The 24,924-nt window shown below is 40.6% G+C and overlaps 2 protein-coding genes across 7 annotated transcripts in view; one reads left to right on the top strand and one right to left on the bottom strand.

The window, feature by feature from the left end:
* Positions 1-633: 633 nt before the first annotated feature.
* LOC114151084 (PH domain leucine-rich repeat protein phosphatase 1-like) lies at positions 634-18,011 on the bottom strand. Its single transcript, XM_028027995.1, has 17 exons — positions 16,129-18,011; positions 11,381-11,577; positions 10,890-11,015; positions 10,525-10,673; positions 8,918-9,064; positions 7,186-7,413; positions 5,958-6,160; positions 5,812-5,872; positions 5,637-5,732; positions 4,459-4,614; positions 4,165-4,365; positions 3,879-4,041; positions 3,431-3,561; positions 3,239-3,355; positions 2,938-3,132; positions 2,615-2,852; positions 634-2,328 (listed from the first exon to the last, which is right to left on the bottom strand). The coding sequence occupies exons 1-17, from the start codon at positions 17,654-17,656 to the stop codon at positions 1,213-1,215; spliced, it is 5,052 nt and encodes a 1,683-aa protein (XP_027883796.1). The 5' UTR covers positions 17,657-18,011; the 3' UTR covers positions 634-1,212.
* A 2,689-nt stretch (positions 18,012-20,700) lies between these two features.
* Positions 20,701-24,924, top strand: part of LOC114150874 (tensin-3-like) — a 43,521-nt gene continuing 39,297 nt past the window's right edge. The window contains exons 1-3 of one of the 6 annotated variants that reach the window (XM_028027614.1): positions 20,761-20,779; positions 21,322-21,399; positions 23,294-23,467. In XM_028027614.1, the coding sequence (XP_027883415.1) occupies positions 23,318-23,467 (150 nt within the window). In that variant the 5' untranslated portion in view covers positions 20,761-20,779; positions 21,322-21,399; positions 23,294-23,317. Of the gene's footprint in view, positions 23,468-24,924 lie in introns of all 6 variants that reach the window. The other 5 variants (XM_028027615.1, XM_028027613.1, XR_003596852.1 and 2 more) reach the window with 5 other exon arrangements.

Here is a 24,924-nt window from a genome sequence, read left to right as displayed (position 1 = left end):
TTTAACATGTCAGACCAACTCAAATTAGTCCCTAATAATGAAGTGGATGGAAATGCTTTTAAAGTCAATCTACACGTGAAAATCTGAAAATTGCCACATGAACATGGATCAACCATGTCACCTTATTGAGTTCAGCTTTTAGGAGTGTGCAGTCACAAGGAAGGAATTATTTAAAAGCTTCTGTTTGTCCTGTTTACATTTTTGCCACAAGACAGAACACCAAACCTGTGGAAGAGGTGTCTGGTTAGAAAAGGACAGAACTGGACTTTTTGGCTCGCATGACAAATGTTTGTGTAGGAAAACCGACAGATTGTCTACTGCTGGGAAGATATGCAAACCCATAGATGCTATAAATAGCAACAAAAAGGTGGCTGTAAGCAAAAAGTATGCTGAACTTAAGGCTTTTCTTTTTTGCAAAAAAAATCACAACTATATCCTATTTTTGCTTCACAAATATGCATGTTTGTTGATCTGTCACATAAAATCTAAACAAAATACCACAATGTTTGTAGTTGTAACGTGAATAAATAAGGAAAAGTGTTGCTGGTTCTTGTGAAATTCTTCAGGTCATTGTTGAAACTAAAAATTGCTGGATGATTTAACTTCAGAGAAAGAAGGCACAAAGTAAACATGTTGCAGTTATCTGAAAACTTTATTGTTTAGCAAAAGTAGGTTTCTTGTGCTGCTTGCTGTAACGCTGCTCTGAGCTGTTAGTAACTAGAAACGTTGCAGCGCCACCTACAGAACACGGACCTGGAACGTCGTCAGCCTTCAGGAATAATCATCTTTTCTCTCAGAGAATATTAGTTAAGCCTCAGTGACTAAATAAAGTATTAAACTCCTAGGAGTTAGTTAAACAGTTCCTAACTCCAACAACTGTAAGGCCATGAGCTGCGACCCGAACGCTGGTCCGGTTCTTAAAGTACCGCTTAATGTAGAACTGATCTGAAAAGTTACTACAACACAAAGTGCTTCTTCATATCATAGATATGGTAATAATCATTTACATGTGAAGATTTAAATCAACATAAAGTTACAAAAATTGCATCGTGTTTCAGGGTTTGTTAACAGTACAAAATAAAGTAGGTCAGGAAACCTCAAAAAGAGTTTTTAGTCCAAATTGAACTCTGAGTCCGCTAAATCAGCGACTCCTCCCTCAGTGATGCTGGGTGATGATGGTGATGATGATGGTGATGATTCCAACAGCAGCAGTCAAAGCGGCGTGACAAAATAGTCTGCAGGTCTCTGATAGGTGTGTGTCTGCATCTGTTCCTGCTGCTGCTGGATGATCTGCCGGACCTCCTCCTCCAGCTCCGGCGGGATGATCAGCTGGTCGTCGGGGTCGGGCTGGGCGGGGGCATTGAAGTAGCCCCCCTGCTTCCTGATGGGGGCGTCTGCCGCCTCCTCAATCAGATCTTGGCTACGGCCCTGGCAGGCGACGGAGCCGTTGGCCCGCGCCCGGTGGCCCAGCGTGGCTGAGCGGGGTTCCTGGTTCGGGGAGGACGGAGGGACGAGTGAGGGAGACGGGGATGTGAGGTTAGAAGCCAAGAGTTCGTTACTGAGGGCGACCGGTTTGTATGCGTTTGTGGTGTTGGAGTGAGTGGAGCCGTGCCGGAGCAGGCAGTGGACATCTGCCTCCACCTCCACCCGGCTGCCGTTGGAGAACACGCCGGCGATGGGCTCCTCGTCCTCACTGTCCAGCCCGTTGTCCGACAGCGCTCCGGAGAACTGCCTCTGGAAGCCGCCGCCCCCAGCAGCAGGTCGTCGCGCACCAATCCGGCCCTGAGCGTTCAGATGGGAGCTCAGTGGCTCCGTGGGCGGTGCCGGTGGCTCCTCGGAGGACGCCGTGGAACCCACCTCGCTGCTCATCTCAGAGGTGCTAAACTCGCTACTCAACTCACTCACGGTTCCAGAGGAGGTGGGCGGCAATTGAATCCCCCCATCACTGCTGGAGGTGAAGGGATGCAGACCGGGCTGGGCGGCGGGCCCGGGGCTGGGCGGCGGAGGGGGCGGCTCGCAGAAGCAGCAGCAGTCCTCGGTGATGTTGAGCTGGATGACGACAGCGCTGAGGCTGTCAGAGCAGCCGTAGCTCTGGGCCAGCGTCGCCAGTTTCTTAGCCGCAGCGAGAGCGTCTGGAACGTTCCGCACGGCCTCGATCGCCTCGTTGGGAGACAACAAGTCCCACAGTCCTCGGCTGCCCAGGAGGAAGAACTCATCCTGAGGAGTGAGCGTCACCATGGAGACCTGTGGGCGGGGCGTCACAGAGGGACTGAGGAAGGAGTATCCCATCATCCTGGTGGAGTCGGTCACACCACTGACCTTGTTATCCTGCAGAGACGGAAACAGACATGATAAAAACACAGCGTCTGATCACACGTAATAAGAATAATAATTATTATTGTAAACTATGTTTAATGTACTAAATAAAGATTCAATATTTGAGCAATGGAAGAAAAATTACTTGAATGGAAGCAAAATGATGGAGTTGAGCTAATTTAACCTCATTCAGCATCCATACAGAGATTTACATCACTTTTAGATTTGGAAAAACTATGAACTACCTTAGATTTCAACCAAGAGTTTAAGAACAAATCATGGATGCTTTCCTCATTACCTCTGTGATGACGGCGTTGTGCTGCCGGACCCTCTCGTACTCTGTCTCCTCTCGGACGGTGTGGACGTTGGACAGCAGCAGCGCTCTCCCTCCTCGGCACAGTACGGCCTGGCAGCGGCCCACGTTGGCCGCCTTCAGGGTGAAGCAGCTGCCGGGCTCGCCGGGCGCCACCGGGTCGTGTCTGATGTGACATAATGCTGCCGAGCCACCCATCCTCTGACCGGCCGTGCCGAGCTTCCTGCAGATGGCGCAAAAAAAAAAACAAACAGCGTCAACAACAACCAGTTGTTTTCTTCTTTAATGAGGAGTCTGGTGAGGTTTACCGCTGCATGGTGAGGAAAGTATTGGTCATGTAGTCTTCCTGCTTCGGCCCTCGGTGCAGCTCCTCGGCCAGAACGTCTCCCATAGTGCACTGCAGCAGGTAAGGAACCTCGACGTTCTTGTCTCCGTCAAAGACGCCATACAGAGCTTCTCGCGTCCCACAGAAGGTGTCCTGGGCCAGAGCGGCCACACACAGTCTGAGGAGGACAACGGCTCATCAACAGAGATAAGAGCCAGGAAACACCTAATTCTAGACATTCTAAACAAACGGGTGTAAAATAGAGCCAGTAATTAAAGACTGACTTGTTTTTGACTCCAGAAGCCTCTGTAAAGCCGTGACTCCACACCGCAGGGACGCCGTGGCTTTCGCTTGCGGCAGAAGCAGACGGAGACGGATCCACCCGGAAACAGCGGATGTTGCTGCAAGAAGGAGAAAAAAGATTTTAGAGACAGTTCTGTGTCTGAAGATTTCTGCTGAAGATTTTCTGTCCATACTTGAGGAGTTCCAGGCTCTTGTGGTCGAGGTTGAGTCGAGGGTTTCCGGTGAGGTCGAGCTCCAGAAGTTTTGGGGGAAGAACCTCAGGCAGCGTGAACTCGGTCAGCTCATTGCAGCTCAGATCGACGCACTGAGAACGGCATGGAGAGAGCTCAACATGAACGTGGTTCTTAATAGATTCTCCGATTTTAAATTGTTGCCTTTGTTTGGATGTTTAAGGACATGGACAACAGCCTAACTACATCAGTCAGGTGCTTTAATTTCACCCAAAAGCTTTGGCTAATGTGAATGAGTGGAACATATAAAATGTTCGAAAACAAAAACATTCAGTATTTAATGTTTCTGTAAATTTCATTGCTAAATGAAAGTTATTTTATGGATATGAAAATTAAGATTTTCAGCATTTTTGAAGCACTCTGGATCGATGCCGGGATTCCTCTGACAAACCTTAATTTCGGGCAGCTGGAGCACCTCTGGGAAGGTGTTGATGCAGTTGGAGTGGGCGGACAGCATGTGCAGCCGCCGGCAGCTGAGGATGGTGGTGGGAACGGCTCTCAGTCGGTTGCCACTCAGGTCCAGCTCCTCCAGCAGCTCCAGGCGAGCCAGTTTACTGCAGAAGGAGGAGAAAATTCAGAAACTCAAACTCAAATATTAACCTGCATGATAACTGACCTGCTGAAACTCTAAATGAATAATTTGATATATTTACAGAGACATCTTTATTGCGTTGTACCTGGCAGTAAAGGTTTGCAGCTGGTTGTAAGCGAGGTGCAACACCCTGAGGCGGCGGTGTCCCGTCAGCAGAGGGATGCATTTGTCTGTCAGGCTGTTATTGGTCACATACAGCTCCTCCAGGCTGCTGCAGGAATCATCTGACAAGCTGGCTGCAGGCAGATCCTCCAGCTTATTGGCCGATGCATTTAGGTAGCGCAAGCTAGGATGAAAGCCGGAACACAGAGTAATTACTACACTTGAAAAATTGAACAAAACGATGAAGAGAGCCAGAGAAATGTGAGAAGAGACCCACCTCTGGGCTTTGATGAACAGGCAGTGGGGGAGCTCCGTCAGGTGGTTGTGTTGGAGATCCAGGACCTCCAGCTGGGAACTCTCCAGCCTATCAGGGAGCGTGCACATGTCATTCCAGCCTGCCAGCAGCTTCCTCAGACTTCCACTAGAGAGCAGCCTGTAACACAAACACAATCGGATCAGGCTGTGGACTGTAAAGCTGTGACTGGAACTCCAGTTTGTTGCTAGAGTTCAATGAGTTTAAACACTCAAGAGGGACCAGCAGAGAACAGAGACACGTTCAACACAGCTGGATCCAGATTCATGTTTCCATGTCTATATGGAAACTGAAATTAATCATGTAGATTGTGGCCAAACAGACAAACTGTAAGACTGTTTCCCTGCAGAAAGCAGAAAGTTAAGAGTTTTTTGTTCAGTTGTTTAGAGGTGTGGTAGAGGCTCTGGCTGGCTACATAGAACACAAACAATGATGTTGCACTATTATTTAATGAAAATAGGGAAGGTAACGTTTCAAAACAAAGTCAAACATAATGGCTTGTTCAAATTGGTCTACAGCAGAAACATTGCAGAGTTTCTAATGGGCTCAACCAGATGGAATAGAAAAAGTTGCAGTTCCATATTAAAGAAAAGATAAATATGATACTGGAGTTTTATTTGATTGTATTTCTGACAAATATGTCAGTATAGATAAGTGAACCTCATCTTTTTCTTTTATGCCATCTTTGTCTTTTTGTATCCGCTTGTACACATTAATGTCATTTTAATCTGGAACTTTACTTACAGATTAGTTATTCTTTTTCTAGGACAGAACAAAGGTATAACTGTGCTGATTTTTGACAAGAAGGTAAACTTGAATTTATTGACTTTTCCTTATCTACACAAAGATACAGAATAAAAGTGTGCTGAATGTGCAAGTTCCAACTAAGAGACATTTAACCAAACATTAGTGAGGATTTATGTTTCTATTTCAGTCTGCATGCATAATTTTAATCCTGAGTGGATTAAAGAGAAAAAAACAACTAGTTTCTGCAAAGAGGTCATTTGGTTTTTTTCTCAACAACTGAAAGTTTTCCAGGAACCACTACGGTTTTAGGAATCTTTAACTCAACCTTTCATCATATTTGGTTCATTAGACCTTCTTCGGTGGCTGTGTGTGTGGTGTGTTTTCGTGCAGCTCACCATACGGGCAGCTCGGTGACGCAGTTATGGTTAATGTCCAACACCTCCAGTCTGTTGCTCTGACACAGCCAGTCTGGGACACCTCCCAGCTTGTTCCTTTAGGAAAACAAACCCAGTCAGCGCACGGCTTTTACACACCCTGAGCAAGAAAGCGAGGTGCCGACATTTTCCCTACCTGCAGAGATCCAGGACTGTCAGATTCTCTGGCACGGACTGCACCTCCAGCTGCATCAGCTCTGTAAACACAGGCACAGCAGTGTGTGAAGGCGATGTGTCAGGCCTCGTCAGTTTATGGTCTCATGATGATATAATTGTCGGTACCGTTATGACTGGCGTGCAAGATCTTGAGGGCGTGGCCGCTGACTCTGAGGAAGGAGAGAGAGTTTCTGTCGCAGCGCAGCAGCTCCAGCTTTCCTAAGCAGCTGACGTCCAGCTCCTGTAGGCCGGCGTCCCGCACGTCCAGCTGGATGATGTGCAGCAGCTGCTCCCAATCAGCCACTGTCACTTTGTCAAGCCTGTTCAGCCTGAATTACAGCCACAGAGAGAAGAAATTATACTGTTCAATTAGATTTTTTTTAAGGGTATATCAATTTATACCCAAGGGTATATCAATGACTTCTGACATCTTCCAAGATGTCAGAAGTCATAAGACTCAGGGTTCGTACATTTTATCATAGTAAAATTCAAGCATTTTCAACCTTTTTTTCAAACTTTACCAGCACCACACTTTGAATACAAATGAACTAAAAAAAGACAGTTAGTTTCAATACACTATTATATGATATAATTTATTACTGAAATTCATAATGTCTTGTGATAGTACTCTACATTCAACAGCAGGGACAAGGTAAAGTTAAATCTGACTAAATTAGATGTGCTGAACAACTTAACACACACCTGAATGGTCTAAGAACACTAATTTAACAAAAATTTTAAAAAGCCCAATTATAATAACCTTTAATACAGAAAATATAAGATAACCTTAATTTCAATTCCATTGATCTATAAGCCATTGAGAAATTAGGAATAAGTATTTATTACACTGAAACATGGCATTAAAGTAAATTACCTTCTTGCTCAAACTGAATGATTAAACACAAAAAACAAAGAAAGTTACAAAAAATCTCTAACAGTAAAAATAATTCACTGTTTTCTGAAATTTAGCAAATATAAATAAATTAGGTAATTCTAACTCATCTAAAAGAAGAAAAATGACTTCAGACAGTGGGGAAAAAAGTGTGCCTTTTTATTAGGTCTGTGACAGTATCTGATTTCAACTGTAAATGTTCTCAAAATTTAGGCTTTTAATTAAAATTCAGATTGAACTTTATTACAAAACTGTGCAGTTGGAAGGTCAAGCACTTTTAAAAACTTTATACAGAAATCAGGCACTTTGGAAACCTTGAAAACAGCTAATTGACAGGATTTCTGGTATCATAAAATGTAATAATTAAGAAATGAGTAAGTCTTTGTCATATTTTCTTTTATCTGTTAAGTAAGGATTCCTCATCTTCCAAACACCGTTTTAGACGGTGATTGATCTTCTTACCTGACATCTACATATCGAGTGTGCAGCCACTGCAGCCCAGCCACATCCAGGACAGACAGCCGGTTCCCTGCCAGGCAGAGCTTTTCCAAGCCTCGCAGCTTCTCCAGGACAGGAGGGACACTGCTGAAACAGTTGAAGGACAAGCCGAGGTAGGTGAGGCTCTCCAGAGAGCCCAGCTCTGCAGGAAGCGAGCTTACAATGTTCCCGTCCAGGAGGAGAGTCTGCAAGCTAGCCAGAGGAGGAGAGGTAACAGTTAACACAGAGAGCACTGAAGACCCAGATCAAAACAGTCAGGACTCGTTTTCCTATCACATCCAAATATATATTTATGATGAGCTTAGAACAAATATGTCTGACATAATGTCTCACTTCAGCCTGATTTACGATGATGGAAGCGAAAGTTGATTAATTGCAGCACTGATAAACCTAGCCATCAGCTCCAACTCTTTGCACATAAAGAATCTGAGAGGATGTTAGTTTTGGACGAATTGAAAACGTAACAATCTTTAAAAAATTTCAAAAATAAAACTTTTCCAAAACAGGATCCAGTTACAGAGCAGTTTCTCCCTGTGCCTCACAGGGAATTTAAAAACAAAGTCAAATTTTCCATTTTATGGAACCCAGCCATCTGTACAAATAAAATCTAACTAAAGAGGACTGCAGCACATTTCCTTAACAAGACAAGTTACAGCTCCTTTTTTTCTCTCCGTTTTCCACCACTGAAAACATATACTGTACATAATAAGATAATGTTTTTTCCTACAAGATTCATTCAAAATAGAATGATGGTTTTGTTCAATGTAATAACAAAGGGGAAGTGTCTGATCTACTGTTGGCTACAATGTTTATTTCATAATTAAAGTAATATATCGTAATTATAAGGGAGTCTTTCTGTAATCGGTCATGTTTTACACATAAGGAGCAGAGGCATTAGACTCATTCTTCAAATGAGATTCCAGAAAGGCTTCATATATTTCTTGATCTGGCATATAGCATCATGTTCCATCCTGGATGTAACTGGACCCAGTGACCCAAAAGGACTAAAAAGAGCAGCTGTGCCATAATCCAACAGCATCTTTTTCACTCAGTAACAACTTCCACACCAAAGACTGTGGTTACCCTAACTTGGTGTAAAGTGTGGTGCATTCCCTGACAGAAGAAAAGTTCTGAATTTAGCATTCTGGCAGAGTGATAGTTGATCAGCCATAAAATCGTTCCCGACCAGTTTTTTGTTTTTACATTTGTGATGCAACATCACGTTTGTCCCCCTCATGCAAGTGTGTTTGTGCAGACTAACATTTTTTTTATTTATCATATCACATATTAACTTATTAAAATCTAAGACTTTAAAATTTAAAACTACTTGCAATAAAACAAACTCTACTGTGATAATCGTGGTGCTTTCATGTTCCGCCGTCCCGACCTTGGTGTGTTGTTAAACATTAACTCTTCTGAGAATATCTACAATGTCTGACAAACAGGTCTCTGGAGATCCAGTTGGTTAAATTCCTGATGCAGCGACAGAATCAGCATGACTCTGCAGTGAAGCTGGAATCTCTCCACTGTCAGGACACGTTTGGTTTTCAGCCAAATGCTCGTCTAATGCACAGAGGGATTATTCTGGAGTGATGCCTCAGCATCAAAGTCTCTGTCAGCCGCATGCAGGTCAGTGAGGAAACATTCCGCGCATGTGCAAAACGGCGCTTCAATGCTCACTGCGGCCCTCACTTACTTGTTCATGGTCGCAACTTCTGCAGGCAGACAGGAGAGACGGTTTCCAGACAGGTTGAGCTCTGAGAGCGAAGTGATGTCGCAGAGGACCAGAGGAAATTCAGACAGAGCGTTATTTGACAGACTCAGGCTTCTCAGTTTACAGAACCTAGAGTGCAAAAGAGAAAGAGACGAGTGAAAGAGGGAAGGAAAAACAGACACAGAGTTACACAGATATTTATCTTTGCTATAATAAGACTCTGACCTTCTAAATTAGGTAGTAAAAATATTTGTTTCTAATTTAATAATTATAATTTCATTAAATCTCTTTGATAAAGAAATTCACCATGTATTTTGGCTTAAACCTGATTGGCTCAAACAATCAGCTTAAAAAATATTTAGAATTTCTCACTGTTTCAAATGTTTTTTCATTATATATCCATATCTATTTAAGTATTTGCTATGGAAATTGCCTCAATTATTTCGGTTTATTCTTGTGTTGGTTCTTTTATTCCATGCAAGTAGTGCCTCCCCTACAGGCCTGAACTGATCCAGCTTTATGGTCAGACTGAGGCTGAAACACCTTCAAAGGGGAAAGTTACTGTCAATCCATAGTAAAAAGAAAAAAGAAACTGGTGGAAAACCCGTCATGGGAAGTTTGTATTTATCCAGAAACAATAGTGGTGTACATATGAATTTCCATCAGGTAAATGTCAGCCTTTAGTGTGGAGCTCGTTCGACATTAAGTTATAATAAAGAGAGGTGGAATTTGAACACCGATTGGAAAATATCTGCTTACAGCAACATTTTACCAAAATTCTGATACTGGCTGTGGATAAGCTAGCTATTAGCAGATTTACTGTGGCTAGTTTCCTCTAGGTGAAAAACTCTGAGAACACACACACACAAGTATAGATCTGTAAAAATGTCTTTGGCTGAGTTGTTTTTATTCAAAACAAGTAGTCAGCGCCCCCCACCAAATCGACAGCTGTGTACACAAACTGTAAGATGAGCCCCAAGCTCATCTGAGGAAGAACATCTTTGATGGAATCCAACTGGCACGTTGCTTTCAGCACTCGCATGGTGGATGACAACGTCTGGAAACGCTGTATTATTTAGAGCAGACTGGGGACGTTTCTTACATTACATTTATACTTTCTGTTCAAGTTTCAGTTTCTATTCTGACCAAAAGCGAACAATCAACTTGTGGTTTGAAGAGGGAATTTTCCAAGAGTGCCAGGTTCAGTTTTACCAAGTGTTTATGTAATTTCCCCAAAAGTAGGAATTTTCATGGAAAAACTGAAGATCTAGGTTTTGAAATGACATTTTTTTCAGCTTGTATTTTACAGTTAAAGGGCAAAAGGATTCCTAAACCTCACAGGAGCTGAACATAGGTAAATAATTCAGAATGTTGACCTAAATACAAAGAGATGCCCCCAGCCCCAAGAGGTCACATGATGTCATGTCTGTCTGCCATCTCCACTGCAGCTCATTCAGAACCACAAGAGCATAATCTGTAATTTCAGCAAAACTGCTTCCTCTTTCAGGCATTTGGTATCTCCCCAAAAAAGAAACAGAAAACTGTGAACAGTCTCGTTAGAGTGTTGTGTGTGAGCTGAACAGTCTCACCTGGTGAGTGCAGGAACACCTTTATGCAGGGACATGAAGTTGTTCTTGAGGTTGAGGTGTGTTAGGTCCTGGCTGTAGAAGAGCTGAGCGGGCAATTCCTCCAGGCTGCAGCAGGACAGGTCCACAGAGTTCACCCTCTGGGAGGCGATCTGGGTAGAGACGGGACGAGAAACGCGACGTAAAGGCCATGAGAGAAGCTTGTGACTTTCAGCTGAAAGACCTATCTTTAAAAATTAAAGCCAGTTTTTGTGAGCAGAGAACAGAGAATTGTTGCTTTAAGATGATCCCGAAACATCATGAGGAAAGTGTGACAAAAAATTGAAACATTTCAAATTGTGAAGCAGTTTGGTGTTTTTAGTTTGTACCTTGGAGGCCATCCTGTGCCAGCGCAGGTGCTCGGCGTACGAGTCGTAGCTGACGTAGTAGATCTGACTCTGGGGACCGGCAGAGCTGAAGGCCAGACAGTGGCTGTGCCTCTTCACTTCTTCCACCTGAAACAAAGGAGGCATTTCAGTTCCCACCGTCTACAAGAAATGCAATTCTCCACCTGATCGAGGGATGAACCAGCATAAACATAGCTTGTGGGTTCAGAATCTTCTTCTGAGGTTTTTCTGTCATTTCCATTTTTTGTGCAGCGCCACCACAGGCGAAGAGGAGTAACAGGCTTTTCAAAGAGTTTATTTTATTTGGCACAGTGCAGTGCAAAAGCAAACCACACCAGCTGAAAACGTAACAAATGTTGCAGCTTTGGTCCCCAATTGAACCGAATCTACCAGACTACCAGGTGTGAAAACACCCTTACACTCATGTCACAGGTTAGATGTTCCTGAATAAAAATCAGCAGAAAACATCTCACCTTTCCTCCGATGAGGGGCAGAATGTGCATCTTGCCCGTGTGGGCGTGTTTCACCGACGACACTATGAGGCAGGTTCCACTCAGTGTGACCTGACGCTTTGACCAGCGGTTCACTGGCAGTGCCAGCTTCCCTTTCCGCACGTTGAAAACCCCAGAGAGCTGCACGCGCTCAGAACCCCCCACGCTGCGAGGCTTACCTGTGAGGACAGAGACAGGAGGGTTAAATGACACTCAACAGAATCATTAATGATCAGACTTAGCAGCAGTTGAGAGCTTTTATTTATTTCTTTAGTTCTTTGGGATGTTGTGAATTATCTCCCTCTCTGTGGGTATCTCTTTCCGAAAAGGAGAGTTGTTATGTAAGAGAACTAAAGCTCAATAGGCTGCCACAGTGAGCAGTCACTCAGATGAGATTTGTTTGGTTTTTAAGCATTCACAAACACAAAACCAAAGTGCAAAAAACTTTGAGGTTACCAACAGTTCCCGCAGTCCATTTTACCCTGCGTGTTCAAATTTCTCTGCACTCACATCCACTATGTACCCTCTACTAAAATTGTCAGGTCAAATCCACCAGGGAACAGGAGAAAGTGAGACCCATGAACGGCCTGAACCACTAAGAGGCCTGAAATCAGATTAGCTAGTTACGTAACGTCTTACAACAGCAGAACCTCCGTTCTCCTCGCTGCTCCGTCCAGCGACGGAGACACCAGCCCTGCCTCGACACAGAGGGCGGGCAGCGACAAGAAGGACCCCGCTCAATGAGCTGCACTTCCTTTTCTTTAGTGAAAATCGTGTGAAGCGTGAGTATTTCAGAGTGCTGAGTAAGAGGCAGAAAGCAGAGGCAACAGTAAACACGAGTTTATGTGTCAAAGAACTTTTTCTGTTTAGATTTTTGGGGGCTTTTTGCCCATTGAGCAACAAATTAGGTGGAGCTACATGAAGATATTTTTACACACAATGTAAATATCTCTCCCCCTTCTTTTTAGACACATATAAAGGTTTAGATCGTAGATGAGGACATAAAGAAAATTAAAGTTACATGAAAAAGCTTTGCAAAAAACATATTGAGCCAAAAGCAAGTTCTTTGTCTGATTTGGTCTTTAACAAGTCCATTCATTGAACACTGACTATGACACACAATCAAACAACTTGCTTTGTCATAAACCATTGTTGTAAAAATGAATACAAAAAAACTTAATGTTTGTTCCAACATCATGTATACATGATTTATTTGGAGCATTTTTTAAATAAAATCTTGCTTTCCACCTAAAAGCAAGATTTTCTTGAATTTGAATTAATGTTCAGATTTTCAGAAATCTACTAAGGACACACACATTTACTGTTTCACTTGACTAGTTGAAGACTTAATAATAAAACATATTGTAAGCCATCAGTGTTGCAGGGTGGGTACACACAGGAACAGAAATACTCTAAACTCTGCTGATGCAAGACAACTTTTGAAACATTTTGCTTTAAATAGACAAAGCCTGATGGTTGAGTCCAGAAAACCTAAAAGATGTGCTTCTATTGCATATTTCAAAACATAATGGGGTTAAAAGTGTCTGCTTTCTTTCAGATGAACATTTGAGGTTTATTCTATTGTGATGACAGGGGTATTCTAGCTGCTGTCATCCTGTTTCTATTTGAACAATACAGTGAATTATGTGTTGCGTGGATCCACCCTTCCCTGGGCGGTGTACACATGATATGTTTTGTTGTTACATGCCCTTTCCTTCCTTCTGTTTCTGTTTAGAAGAAATTCTGCCTCTGATCAAGCAATTGCTCATTTTTCAACTGAACCTTTATTCCAATTCCACCAAGTATCCAACGTCCTTCTTCCCTTTTGCGACAGAACAACCAGCAACAACTTTGCCTCCAGATAGCGTTGAATTCCGAGTTCAGACCGATTGAGGAATCAGTCTTTAACCTTGTGGATTATAGCAGCGTCCTTTGGATGGAGGAGGAGCCCTCGCCTTCAGCTGTCTCAGAGAGATCCGAAACACTGAGGAGGTGAAATCCGAGTTCCCCTAAGGTCACTTTTCTCTTACTGTCAGCACTCTGTGAGTTGGTATGACAGAAAGAGATTTGTGCACATGGCACTTTGTTTGTGGAATTTGTGCTGCATCAAAATCCCTTAGCCAGAAATCAACATCCCAGAATGAGTCAAACCACATTTACTAACAATACATAAAGATAATAATCTTCCAAATAACTTTACATCCTAGTTCTTCCCAAATACGAAAGATGCATAAATTACTCAGGAGGATGGATGAATACCAGTGAATCATTGTCACCCAACATCATCTCTTAGCTGTTTATCATGTCAGTCACACATATCAACCTCTCCCGTTTGCCTCACAGCACAACTGCTGCATCTGTAGGTTTCCATCAGCACAACTCTAATTCAGGTTGCTGCAGATGTCCCAGACTGTTGAGAGAAGCTGGCTTCAAAGTCTGATAGCTGTTTAAATCACTGATTAAACCAAAACAGAGGACCCCCAGTATAGCTGAACAAATGCTTGAGACCCCCTCTAAAAATGCTTATAACTGCTTGTCTTAATAATTCAAACACCACCACAGTGGGATCCATGTTGGCACTAACGCAGAAGCTAACGTCCATGATGTTTCTTGTCTTCGGTTCTTGGGAGAACGGCCAATCAGTATCAAGCCAAATGAATGGTGCACCTGCATCGGCTGCTTTACATACAGCAACCAATAAAATGTTAAGTAGCATTATGTCTATTTCCGACCTTCCTAAGGTGCATCTTCTATCAAATATTTTAGCTATGCTCTAAAGAAAATTCTGTGAAACAGTAAATTTTACGCAAACAATTTGAAGTTACTTTCTTAAGAGTCTGCAAATACTGAACCACGAATAAGTGGGGGCCCTCTGTCTAGGTTCTGTATTTGGGGACTTCACTTTAAAAACAACAAGGTTTTGTGGTATTACATCAAAAGCAACATCTCAGCTGGGATATTTAAGCACCAAACAGCACTAAGGGTCAAACTGTAGCTGTGTTTTGAATTTTTTTTAACTCAACAAGGAGGCCGGTCTAAGGATCCTGGGTGTTTCCATTAGGTTTACAACTCTGAAATAAATGGACTCTGACACAAGCACTTCAATGATTCAAGATGGTCATGACAGCCAGATGTAGGACTGGACAATATATTGCAAATATAAAGTTACAGCCATATTACTGTGTACAATAATCGTATTGCAAGCAAGTGTTTAAAGTGCAATAATTGTCAGCTAATATATTCCAAGTGTTATGAATTTGCGTTTTTGAAGCTAATGTAATATTTATCCAGTTGGTCAGAGTCTCATGGCAGTAGATGCTCACGCTAGACCTAAATGGCGTTCCCTTAAATGCTACTGGTCACTAATTGATGGAAGGAACAATGATAAAGGAGGAAAAGAGACATTTATATCTGGACTAATGTCGTCATTGCAATATTTAGCAACACTTTTGCCATCGGCAACATTTTCTAGCATCATGCAGCCTTAAGCAGGTGTGCATATCTTTTCACAGATTCTACTGTCATAAATATTTGACACAATATTCCTACAAGCAAAAGAAAAAACTGTTAGGATATAACAAAACCATTTAAAACAGAAAGTGAAACCTTTAGCATCAATATTACAATCATCCTGCTAATGAATTAATATATTGAACTTAAATTTATAATACTTCTGTCTTACATGTATTTATTAGATTGATTTTGAGAGATAGGCATGCATATATGATGAGTGAAATAATAGAAGAATATTGGCAAAAATTTGGTTTAAAGTAAGAATTAAGTTTAGCTCACTAGAATGCATATATAAAAAACATAGGTCAACATGATTATTACATTTCTATTCTATTTCTAACAGTAAAATGATTTACTAAATCTAACGTAAAATTAAAAAATTCAACTTTGTATTCAATTATTCACCAAAGCAACTGTCCCTAATTTAATATGAACACAATGTAAAAAAAAATACTCTTATGCAATAACTTTAGCTGTCAAAATAACATTTACATATTTTTAAATCCCCAACTATTATTTTTATAACGGCATTTTAATGCTCTTCATATCAGAAAATTGTCATATTTACAGTAGAAAGGAAGATATTTTCTACAGACAGATCAGTGTAACCTGCTTTATTTATTGAACACCTCTGTGTGGAAAACATGACAATATTAGCTACAATCAGGTACTCAGCTCCTGATTATATAGCTCCCTGTTCTTTGTTGATGGTATCGAAAACAAGGTCAAAAAAACAGTATCCAGTTGTGCTAATCCCAAAGGAGATCATGGATGTTTTTCCTATCCTCTTACCCGGATTATCAGCAAAACAGGTTTGTTATCAATAACAAAAACAACAGAGGGGCTTTAAGAAGAGAAGCCTGCCGTGTAAAGACTGAACATCAGTCTTCAGCGCGGTCAGGGACGACACCTGTTACGTTCTGATGTGTCATCTTACTGGGCTGCAGCCAGAGGGGCTGGAGCTGCTTTAAAGGCACAACACTGGGTATTGTGTGGGCAGGACAATTGCATACACTCTTTTCATAGTTTCAAGACCAAACACAAAGACGGTACTCACAGTACACTGAGAATGGATAAACAATGACTGAGTGGAGGCAAACCAAGCACTGCTGAAGTGGTCTGCAACAGCTTGGGTCTCTCAATGCTTAACATGCAAACATCGTTACTGCAACAGATTACAATCAACCCGTTTCTGTGATACACAAAACATTTCTTACCAAAGTAGAAGCGTATAAGGCAGCCGACTTCAGGATTCATCCCCTCCTCCTGTACCCTCCACTCGTCTTTGAACCCTAGATTGGTGAGGTACTCGTTGAGGATCTGCAGAGGCCGTTCATCATCCCCCAGCCGCCGCACAACTCCCCCATGCAGCTGGATGAAGAGGGTCGGGGTTGGACAGGTACAGAGGGGCTCGGACCAGTCTTCGCTGCCCCCAGGGATCTCCTGGTCAGGCCTGACAGATGGTTGGCTGGTGAGAGGCCGAGTCAGAGAGCTGCTGGAGCATTTGGAGGGAGATTTGATTAATTCGGAGGTATCTACAGTGTCACTTTTAGTATCATCATCCTGGTTATGAACTTCTGAGGGCAGCTGGTCTGCTGCAGAATTGTCCGTTGAGTGTGTTGGGGAGGAGGTGAGCTCTAGCTCATCTGAGGAGCTCTCAAACGGGTCAGGTCCCTCTGTAGCACTGTCACAGCTGGGACTCGGCACTGAGGAGTCGACGCCCACACCCAGGCTCTCGCTGAGGGAGTCTTGGTGCTCTGTGCTCCTGGGGCCACCTGGGCTGAAGTCCTCACAGGTGCTGCTCTCCATATCTGAACCAGAGTATGCCCCAAAACAGTCAGCAGCACTCTGGCTCAAATCAATGCCAATATCATTCAAGCAGATCTCAGATGAAGAGTTACTGTCAGTTTTGTCATCAATAAAAAAATTTGAGGGCATTTTAGATTCAGGGCAATTTTTTGTGTTTTCGTTCTCCTCCAATTTAGGAGTTTTCGCATCTGTGTCCATGTGTCCATTACTATCTTTACAAAGATCATTTAGGTCAGAAGATACAGCAGCGGGTTTGCAGTTTATTCTCAGGACAGCCCCAGATTTACTTCCCTCCAGCTTAATGGCCACCTCTTTCGCTGTGGTGTCAACGGTGCAGAGCACTGGGCGCGGAATGGAGGGCGTGAGCCAGTCGTGGACGTGGATACAGCCTCGCCGGAGGTCCGATCTCACCCATGACTTGTCCGAGGCCTGGAGCTGCTTCGACTGCTTCTGCCGGAGGAAAGTCTTCCTGTCCAGGCTGAGGGTGCTCAGCGGAGAGGCTGAGGGAGCGGGGTTGGGTGCCTCGACTGAGGACGCCCCAGGCGGAGCCCCCAGAGACAAATTCCTCTTGTGTCTGTGTCGCCGCCTGTTCAGCAGCGAGTTTACCGAAGTGCTGCTGTTCACCGACGTCAAGCTGTACATGTTGGCGGCTTTCACGGCGGGAATGTTGCTACCTTTTCCCGTAGCGTTGGCAACTTGGTTCTGGTAGATCCCGTTTCTTATCGCAATCTGGAGAAGGGAGGTGGCTGCAAGTCCCTTCCCAAAGAGTTTTGCCTCGGCGCCCCCACCCTCATCCTCCACGATGGAGGGTCTCTTTCCAGGGGGGAGAGAAGATAATCCGCACGGCTTTACGAAGTCCCCGCCATACTCTAGTGTCCCCTGTAGTGCTGGTGAAGCCGAAAGCGTTCCAGAGTCGTTGTCCTTCCCACTTTCCATTCTGTTAGCAAACCACGTCAGTGGCAGACGAACAGCCCGCAGGTGAACGCTAGGATGGGTTAGCTTTCAGCAGCTGGCTTGGTCTACTTACTGGCTTTGCGTTAGCTTAGCATGCTAAGGTACTGCGTAGTTGTTCCAGAGAGTTATCCTGCTACATCATCCCATTTCATCAGGCGGCCGTTAGCTCTCCAACAGGAGCTAACGGACAGGCGCGGAGAGGAAAACTGGACTTTAGCTGTTTGACATTAGAGCTACGGCGACGGAAAGAAGCAGCAGTTACTGATAGAACCCGGGAGATTGACGGTCAGCGGCTGAGCGTGGACAGGGCGGGGTCTCATTGGATATGAATTATGATGCATTCAAGTACGACCATAAGGCTCGGGAATTTCACACATGTTGTCAGTAATTCATAGAATGAAAGAACAATGTTCATTTTCCTCAAACATGTACTTCTAAAGAGTAAAATCAGAGAAACGTTTAATTTTTTCCAGAGATGTATAAGCTCAGTTTGAAACAGAATCTCTAGACTGCATCATGCCTGCCAACATCTGCTAGCATTAATGAGACACATGCAGCTGTGGAGTGACACACACAGTCTTAGTGTGGTCTGCTACCCCGGAAATTAAAATAAAATCTACTCAGAACTATGCATTTCCAGTCATTTGAAGAACATTTGACTAATTATGTACACTGGTTAAAGATAACTGTGAGCAATGCCTCATTTTGAGGATTCAAGTGGTGACAGTGGAGAGGAAAAATTTCCCTTTACTTTAACAAGACTTCCCAAAAAACAGAACTTCCCTTAAGCAGTAAGACTTCCTAACAAAGCCAACACTGTGCCACTTACTTAAATTTGATAAAATAAAGTTATTTATCTTAAATCTGTTATGGCCATAATTGTAACTGGGCCACCTGTTTTTGTTTTTATTTTATGGTTGTAAAATTCTCAGAAAATGTGCATCGAGTCTGTATTTTTGCTGTTTTTTCCAGAACAACCTCAGCTTTCAGTATTGGATAGTTATTTAACATTTCTGTCTATTAAAAATTGTGACAAACAGTTTAAAGAGGAAACAAAACAATTTGGAATTGGAATTTGAAGGTTTATTACTGAACAAGAACTTCAATATGACAGGTATGAACAATTTCAACTTAACTATATTACATAAATGCAGAGAAAACTGAAGCCTGGCCTCCAATTTACAAATTTTTATGCCTGTTTATAGTAAATTATTTCAGGCTTTTTCATTTTTGGTGGTAGACTCTAAAGCAGTTCCTGTTCAGCTGGCAGCAAAGTAAGTGTAAATCACTTTTTACCAAAAGTGATTTTTATTTATTTATTTTTTTTTTCAAAACCAATTTTTGTAAAGAAAAAAAAGTTACTTAGGGCTTTCACATTTCGAAATGTGTACTTTAGTACTTGTACTGGAATAAAACAGACCAACGTGTACTTTTAATAAGATATTTTTTCATACTAGTATCTGTGTGTCTAATAGAGAAAGTGAGTACTTTTGACACCTCTGTCTAAAATGTATGGGCAAGCCAAACAACTTCCGGTTAATTTAGCTCAAAATTAAATATTTATTTGGCAGACAATTAAAGATTTATTCAAGAATATTTAGTTTGCAAACTAAATAATTAGCTTCCCAACTACTACCCAAATGGAAGCTAGCTTTCAAATATTGAATTTAACATATTTGAAATTCAATATTTCAAATTTTCAATTCAAGTTTACATAATTTTTAAGCTTCAAATTCAAGTAAAACGTGATGCTAAATTTCAAATTTACCTTTGAATTTTCAAGTTAATCAAAATTCAAAATATTAAATTTGAAAGCTAAATAAAGCATGAAGTTAACATTATATTAAGTACGCAAATAATTGTACATCTCTTTGTTTTAATAATATTCTGAGAAAAATATATATATTGTATGACTGACAACTGCAGTAACCATAATTTTTGCATTTTCTTTACATAAGATGATAACACCAACTTTAAGGAAATTTCCACTGAATTAATGATTTCTGCAACTGAAATAAGACAGTGATGGTACCATAGCTTGAAGTTACAGTGATTTAACAAATAATAATATATAAAGTTATATGAAGAGAAAAACAATCGACAGAAACAGTACACAAACTCTTTAATTCACAGTCACGTTTGTTAAGACACTTGTCCTTATCTTGACGAAGTCGCCTTTAAATCATATTTTAACGCCATCTAGTGGAATCAATGTTGAATTATCACATACTGTATATACTAGCAGTTCTATATAAGTGAAATAAGAATTGTTTTATTGAAAAATTATCACTGTAATTTTCTTTTTTCCTTTCCTACCTACAATTATTGTAAGTATTGTAACTTATACAATAAAACTGTATAAGATTTTATTGTTTTTATTATTGTTTTTAATTTTATATATTCAAAACTGTTTTAATATTTTTAAGTATTTTTAAACTATAATAATAATAATGATAATAATAATAATAATAGTAATTATTATCATTATTATTATTATTTGTAGTAGTAGTTGTAAAATATATTTATCACAGTTGTTAAAACATGTTAGTAGCCATTTAATATGACGAACTGGTTTCATTGTGTGACCTCCTCATTTGCAAAGTATTTTGTTTTGAAATTTGTCTGTAAATAAAATTTGACACACACTCATATATCCAACACGATTTTTTTAAGACTACAAGTTCCAAAACACCATGACATTGATGATTAAGATATGTTTTCACAAATCAAAACACCATAAAAATGCATAGTTAGTTTGACAGATCCTCTTCCACTCTAAGACAATCAAAAGTTAGTTGAGTGTCGTTTTTAAATTTTAATGTCATCATCTGGCACCCCAGACAACACGGAGATAAAACTGTTTAATCAGCTCCTGTTTGTTTTCAGAGAGGTGTTGCTGGATTGCTATGGGCGTCCATGCAGACGTGAGTGAACTGCTGTCACACTGCAGTCCAACAGAGGGCAAAGTGCAAGCAGAGCTGTCACAGTATACTTTATCAAGCTCTTTTTCCTCTTCCTTCCTCCTCCCACCTACTGTCAAGTCTCCACCTCGTCTCTCTTTAATACCATTCACTCAGACTTTCACTCATCTTGCTGTGCTGTGCTGTGAGTATAACACATTGTTTGTTTGCAGCAAAGGTAAGCCTGTTTTTTGTTGTTTTCTGACAGGTTACAGAAAAGTTTGAAATAGTGTTGACCTGGTCATTGTTCCATGAAGTTTGCCTTTCCCCTGCATGTAAAGGGCCTCTGAGCATGTGATGACTGGAAAATCTCACTGAAGAATGGATCTACTGTAAATGCAACGAATTATTTACTGAAACATTAAGGCAGAGAGTATATACAGATGTGTTTGCTGTGGGATTCAGATGCTGTTTAATCTCTGGCTCTGTGTTAAAGGACTTGGAAGGAGTGAAATCCCTGCCAGTAGGAGTGCTATAATTCAGCTGATTAACATAACATAACCTTGATGCTAATATAATTTCTAAAATGATTTCTATTTTGAGCTCTTCTGAAAGCTCGAGGTTAATTTAGAAACCTTTAAAAAACATCTGAATAAAACAGAATGAGAATTTGCAGTCATGAGATTTCATTTCTGTTTTTTAATTGTTTATAATGTACTTTCAGTTTCAAATGATCTCTTTGTTTAGGTGACAATCAAACTCTGCATCCAACAAAGCAATGTTGTTCTTCTGTAAGATCATAAGTCCAACATAAAATAAACAAAGGTGGGTGATCCACTTGGGAATTCCATTCTATAAAATGGGAAATAGAAACTGTAATTATATGTGGCCCACTTAGTACTCAAGGACTTTTCAGGGTAGCATGAGCGTGGTTGAGACATACACTTCTTGTTTTGGTTTTTCAGGCGGAGCACTGACAAATTTAGATGTGCAGCAGTAAAAAATGTTGGAAAAACAGCCCAGAAATACATCTTTGCAGAGAAGTCACTCTTTAAGACTGTTTGCCCAGCCCTGTTAGTCGCTTCTGCATGGATTCTCTAGAAAGAAGGGATGCAGCAGAGAGTGGGAAGTAAGGAAACAGGCCAGGACTGAAGAGTCACGTTTTTCACACAAAGAATTAAAATGTAAAGCCACAGATTTGAGAGGAAAAGCTCTACAAGGGTGGAAATTCCCTGAATAGTTCGAAACAGGGGCTGTTTTGATTATGTTCTTGTAGTCATTCGTCAAATAATTTTTCACTTTTTTTGTGTTCCCTTCAAATTACTTAGTAGGCTATCTCATACTTATTGGTGTCTGTATTGCTGTTATTTTATCATAAGTATGTTTCTGAATGTGAATTCACTTTATTTGTTCTTAAAGTGTGCTATCTAATACCCACTAAATTAGGAGGAATAGCCTATATCAAAAATCTTTTTCAAAATGTGAATTTTGTTTGAGACATTTTACAGACATGACATGAAAATTTTCCCATTGTGCAGTTTTAATTCTTACAATAAAGCAGAGCTGGAGGTTATTATTGTGTGCAGCTGGTGAAAAGGGTTGCATCACTATTTACTCTGCTGTGGTCACAAGGCTTGAGTGAACACAAGTTTAAGCACGGCTCTTTGTGTTTTCCTTGCAGCCCAGCTGTGCGTCAGTCTCACTCCCAAACCAGATCTATTTTTTTATCCAAATACTGACATATAGCCCAGTGGATGGGTTACTTGGGAATTAGGGAAGAAATTGCACTCCTTAGAATGCATTTTTATTCGGATAAAAACAATTTGAAAATAACACTTGATATGTTAAGAAAGAAAAAACTGATGCCGGATTGAAGACCCTTCTGTTAAACATTGTCAGAGTGCATCTGTTGATCATTTCAGAATGGATTAATAGTCATTTCAACTTTATAAAATTTAAATATTCAAGCACAGAAACACTAAAGTTGTACAGATGAGAATACATCAATTTTGTAATTCTAGATTTCTGATCAGTTGAACAATGTCCTGATGTCAGCTGTTACATTTCTGTTTGCCATTATTCTCAGTTTCAGTTTGAGAGCAATTTCAATTATTTGTAAATAGCAGCATTGCTTAGTGATTTTACAAGTTTTCTTCTGTTGTTCTATGTATGTCAAATACAAAATAAATTAAATTAGCTATAGTAAGATGGAAAAGTAAAAGCTGTAAAACAGTTTACCTAAAAAAGTGAAAAAAGACAGTTGATGAAGCTGAGTAAAATTAGACACAAAATCTGTAGTTTCTACAGAGGTTGTGTTGCTGTTATTGAAAATAAAGTAGGTTTCTTAAGACAAAATTTATTTTCTTTGTCTCTGTTAATTGTTTTAAATTTGCAATCTGCTGAGTACTAAGTTCATGAACTCTCGTTTTTTGCTCATGTGCTTTTTTTCCAAGTCTCAATGTCAGGGAGAGTTTAAGGTGACTAAGCATTTGCTTGGCCATGACCCTACTTTGTGAAGCAACATGTTCAAAAAAGGAGTGCATAAAACTGATGAAATCAGAAATTTGTTGAGTGAAATCCTAATGTGGCTCACATGGTCAATGAATTTGTGGCAAAACCTTGATAAATGCTGCATTCACAGCTTAAAAATCTCACTTCCACAGAGTTTTAATAACTTTCTTTTTGTATATGTCCTACATCACTTCCTGAATGTTTTCAGAGGCCAATGTAACTAAAAGCTGTCATGGAAGAAGTGCGACAAATTGATCTGACATACATCACAGAGTGCATCATCAGCATCATCTGCCCTTCTACATGTCCAGAGGATCTCTACCTGCAGAATCTGAAGAAGATTATCCCTATGCTAGAGTCTAAGCATGGGCACAACTATATGGTGAGAAAATATTGTTTTAAACAGCTGTTTTCTTTTCATGATTCTTTTTACTCATGTACTATTTACATTAACCAAGACTACATTAAAAGATTTTTAAAAATGCTACTTTTTATAAAGAGAAACAATTAATCCCCCAATTAACTGCAATTAGTTGCGGAAAATCGAAAATTTTTGAAAAGACAATTCAATTCCACTGATAGTACAAGGGCATAATTAAAAGAGGATCTGCAGAATTAAGAAATCCTTTAAATATACCTCTTACTACTGCAAGATTAAACAGAAATGAATAGAACTAATAGGTTTAATCCAATTATGATAATTATTTTAATAACTGTCATTATTAACATAATTTTAATTATGTTAATTAAACCTAACTTAATTTAATTCTTTTTAAATTATGTTAATTAGCATCATAATTAACATAATCATTTATGTTAACCCTCTGATGCATATGTGGTGTCCTTTTGGACCCGGTGAGGTCCATTTTTGCAATATCTTTGTAATGAAAGGTTTTCCTCACTTCATATTCCAGGTATTCCTTAACAAACATCTTATTGATATCAAGTAATTCAAAATTTTAATTTACCTTTTACACATTTTAAGAAATATCATGTTTTATATTACTACCCCTTTCTTCCAAATGATCCGCATTCATTTCCTAAGGAATTTAATGGGAATCTTTGTTTCTTACCAACTGTGACTGCCAGGAATTTTTTTTTGTGTGAAACATACACACTGAGCCCTAAGTCTCACCTCTTAATAATAACATTTTACAAAGCAAGAACCTTTACATATAATTATTATCTTTATTTTTACCTCACAAATGTGTGGGCGTGTGTGGGGGGGTGTGTGTGTCAATCATGAGTACTGTGATAGAGTTATTGTCACAAATCAACCTATTACCCTTCTTTGAAGTTAGATAATACTAGTTATCTAACCAAGCTAGCTAACATTACTGCCTATACTTTATGGTGCATGTGTATTATTTGTGTGTGTGTGTGTGTCGGTGTGTCTCTGTGTGTGTCTGACACCCTGGATAAGAAAACCAAAAGAGAAAAGATGTTGAATTACATGGAAAACCTGTTGATCAATGTGTTCAAGGTCCTTTCTTTTATTATCTCAATAAATAAAATTAAAATTCATAGCTATATAAATGAATGCATAAATAAATGAACTGAAAAAGAATAGAGTGCCTTATCCGGGTCGGGGAGGATGTCCTGCCCCAAGTGGAGCGGGAGATTGACAGGCAGACTGGAGCAGTGTCTGCAGTGAAGCGGGCTGTACCGGTCTGCCGAGGTGAAGAGAGAGCTGAGTCAAAAAGCGAAGCTTTGGGATTTACCAGTCTAAGTTCCTACTCTCATCTATGATCAGGAGCTTTGGGTCATGTCCGAAAGAACGAGATCACAGATACAAGCAGGCAAAATTAGCTTTAGTTTTTTAGGGTGTCTGGGCTCTCC

This window comes from Xiphophorus couchianus, chromosome 9 (genome assembly GCF_001444195.1).
Source record: "Xiphophorus couchianus chromosome 9, X_couchianus-1.0, whole genome shotgun sequence".
Taxonomy (NCBI): Eukaryota; Metazoa; Chordata; class Actinopteri; order Cyprinodontiformes; family Poeciliidae; genus Xiphophorus; species Xiphophorus couchianus.
This window is presented reverse-complemented; position numbering and strand designations above follow the sequence as displayed.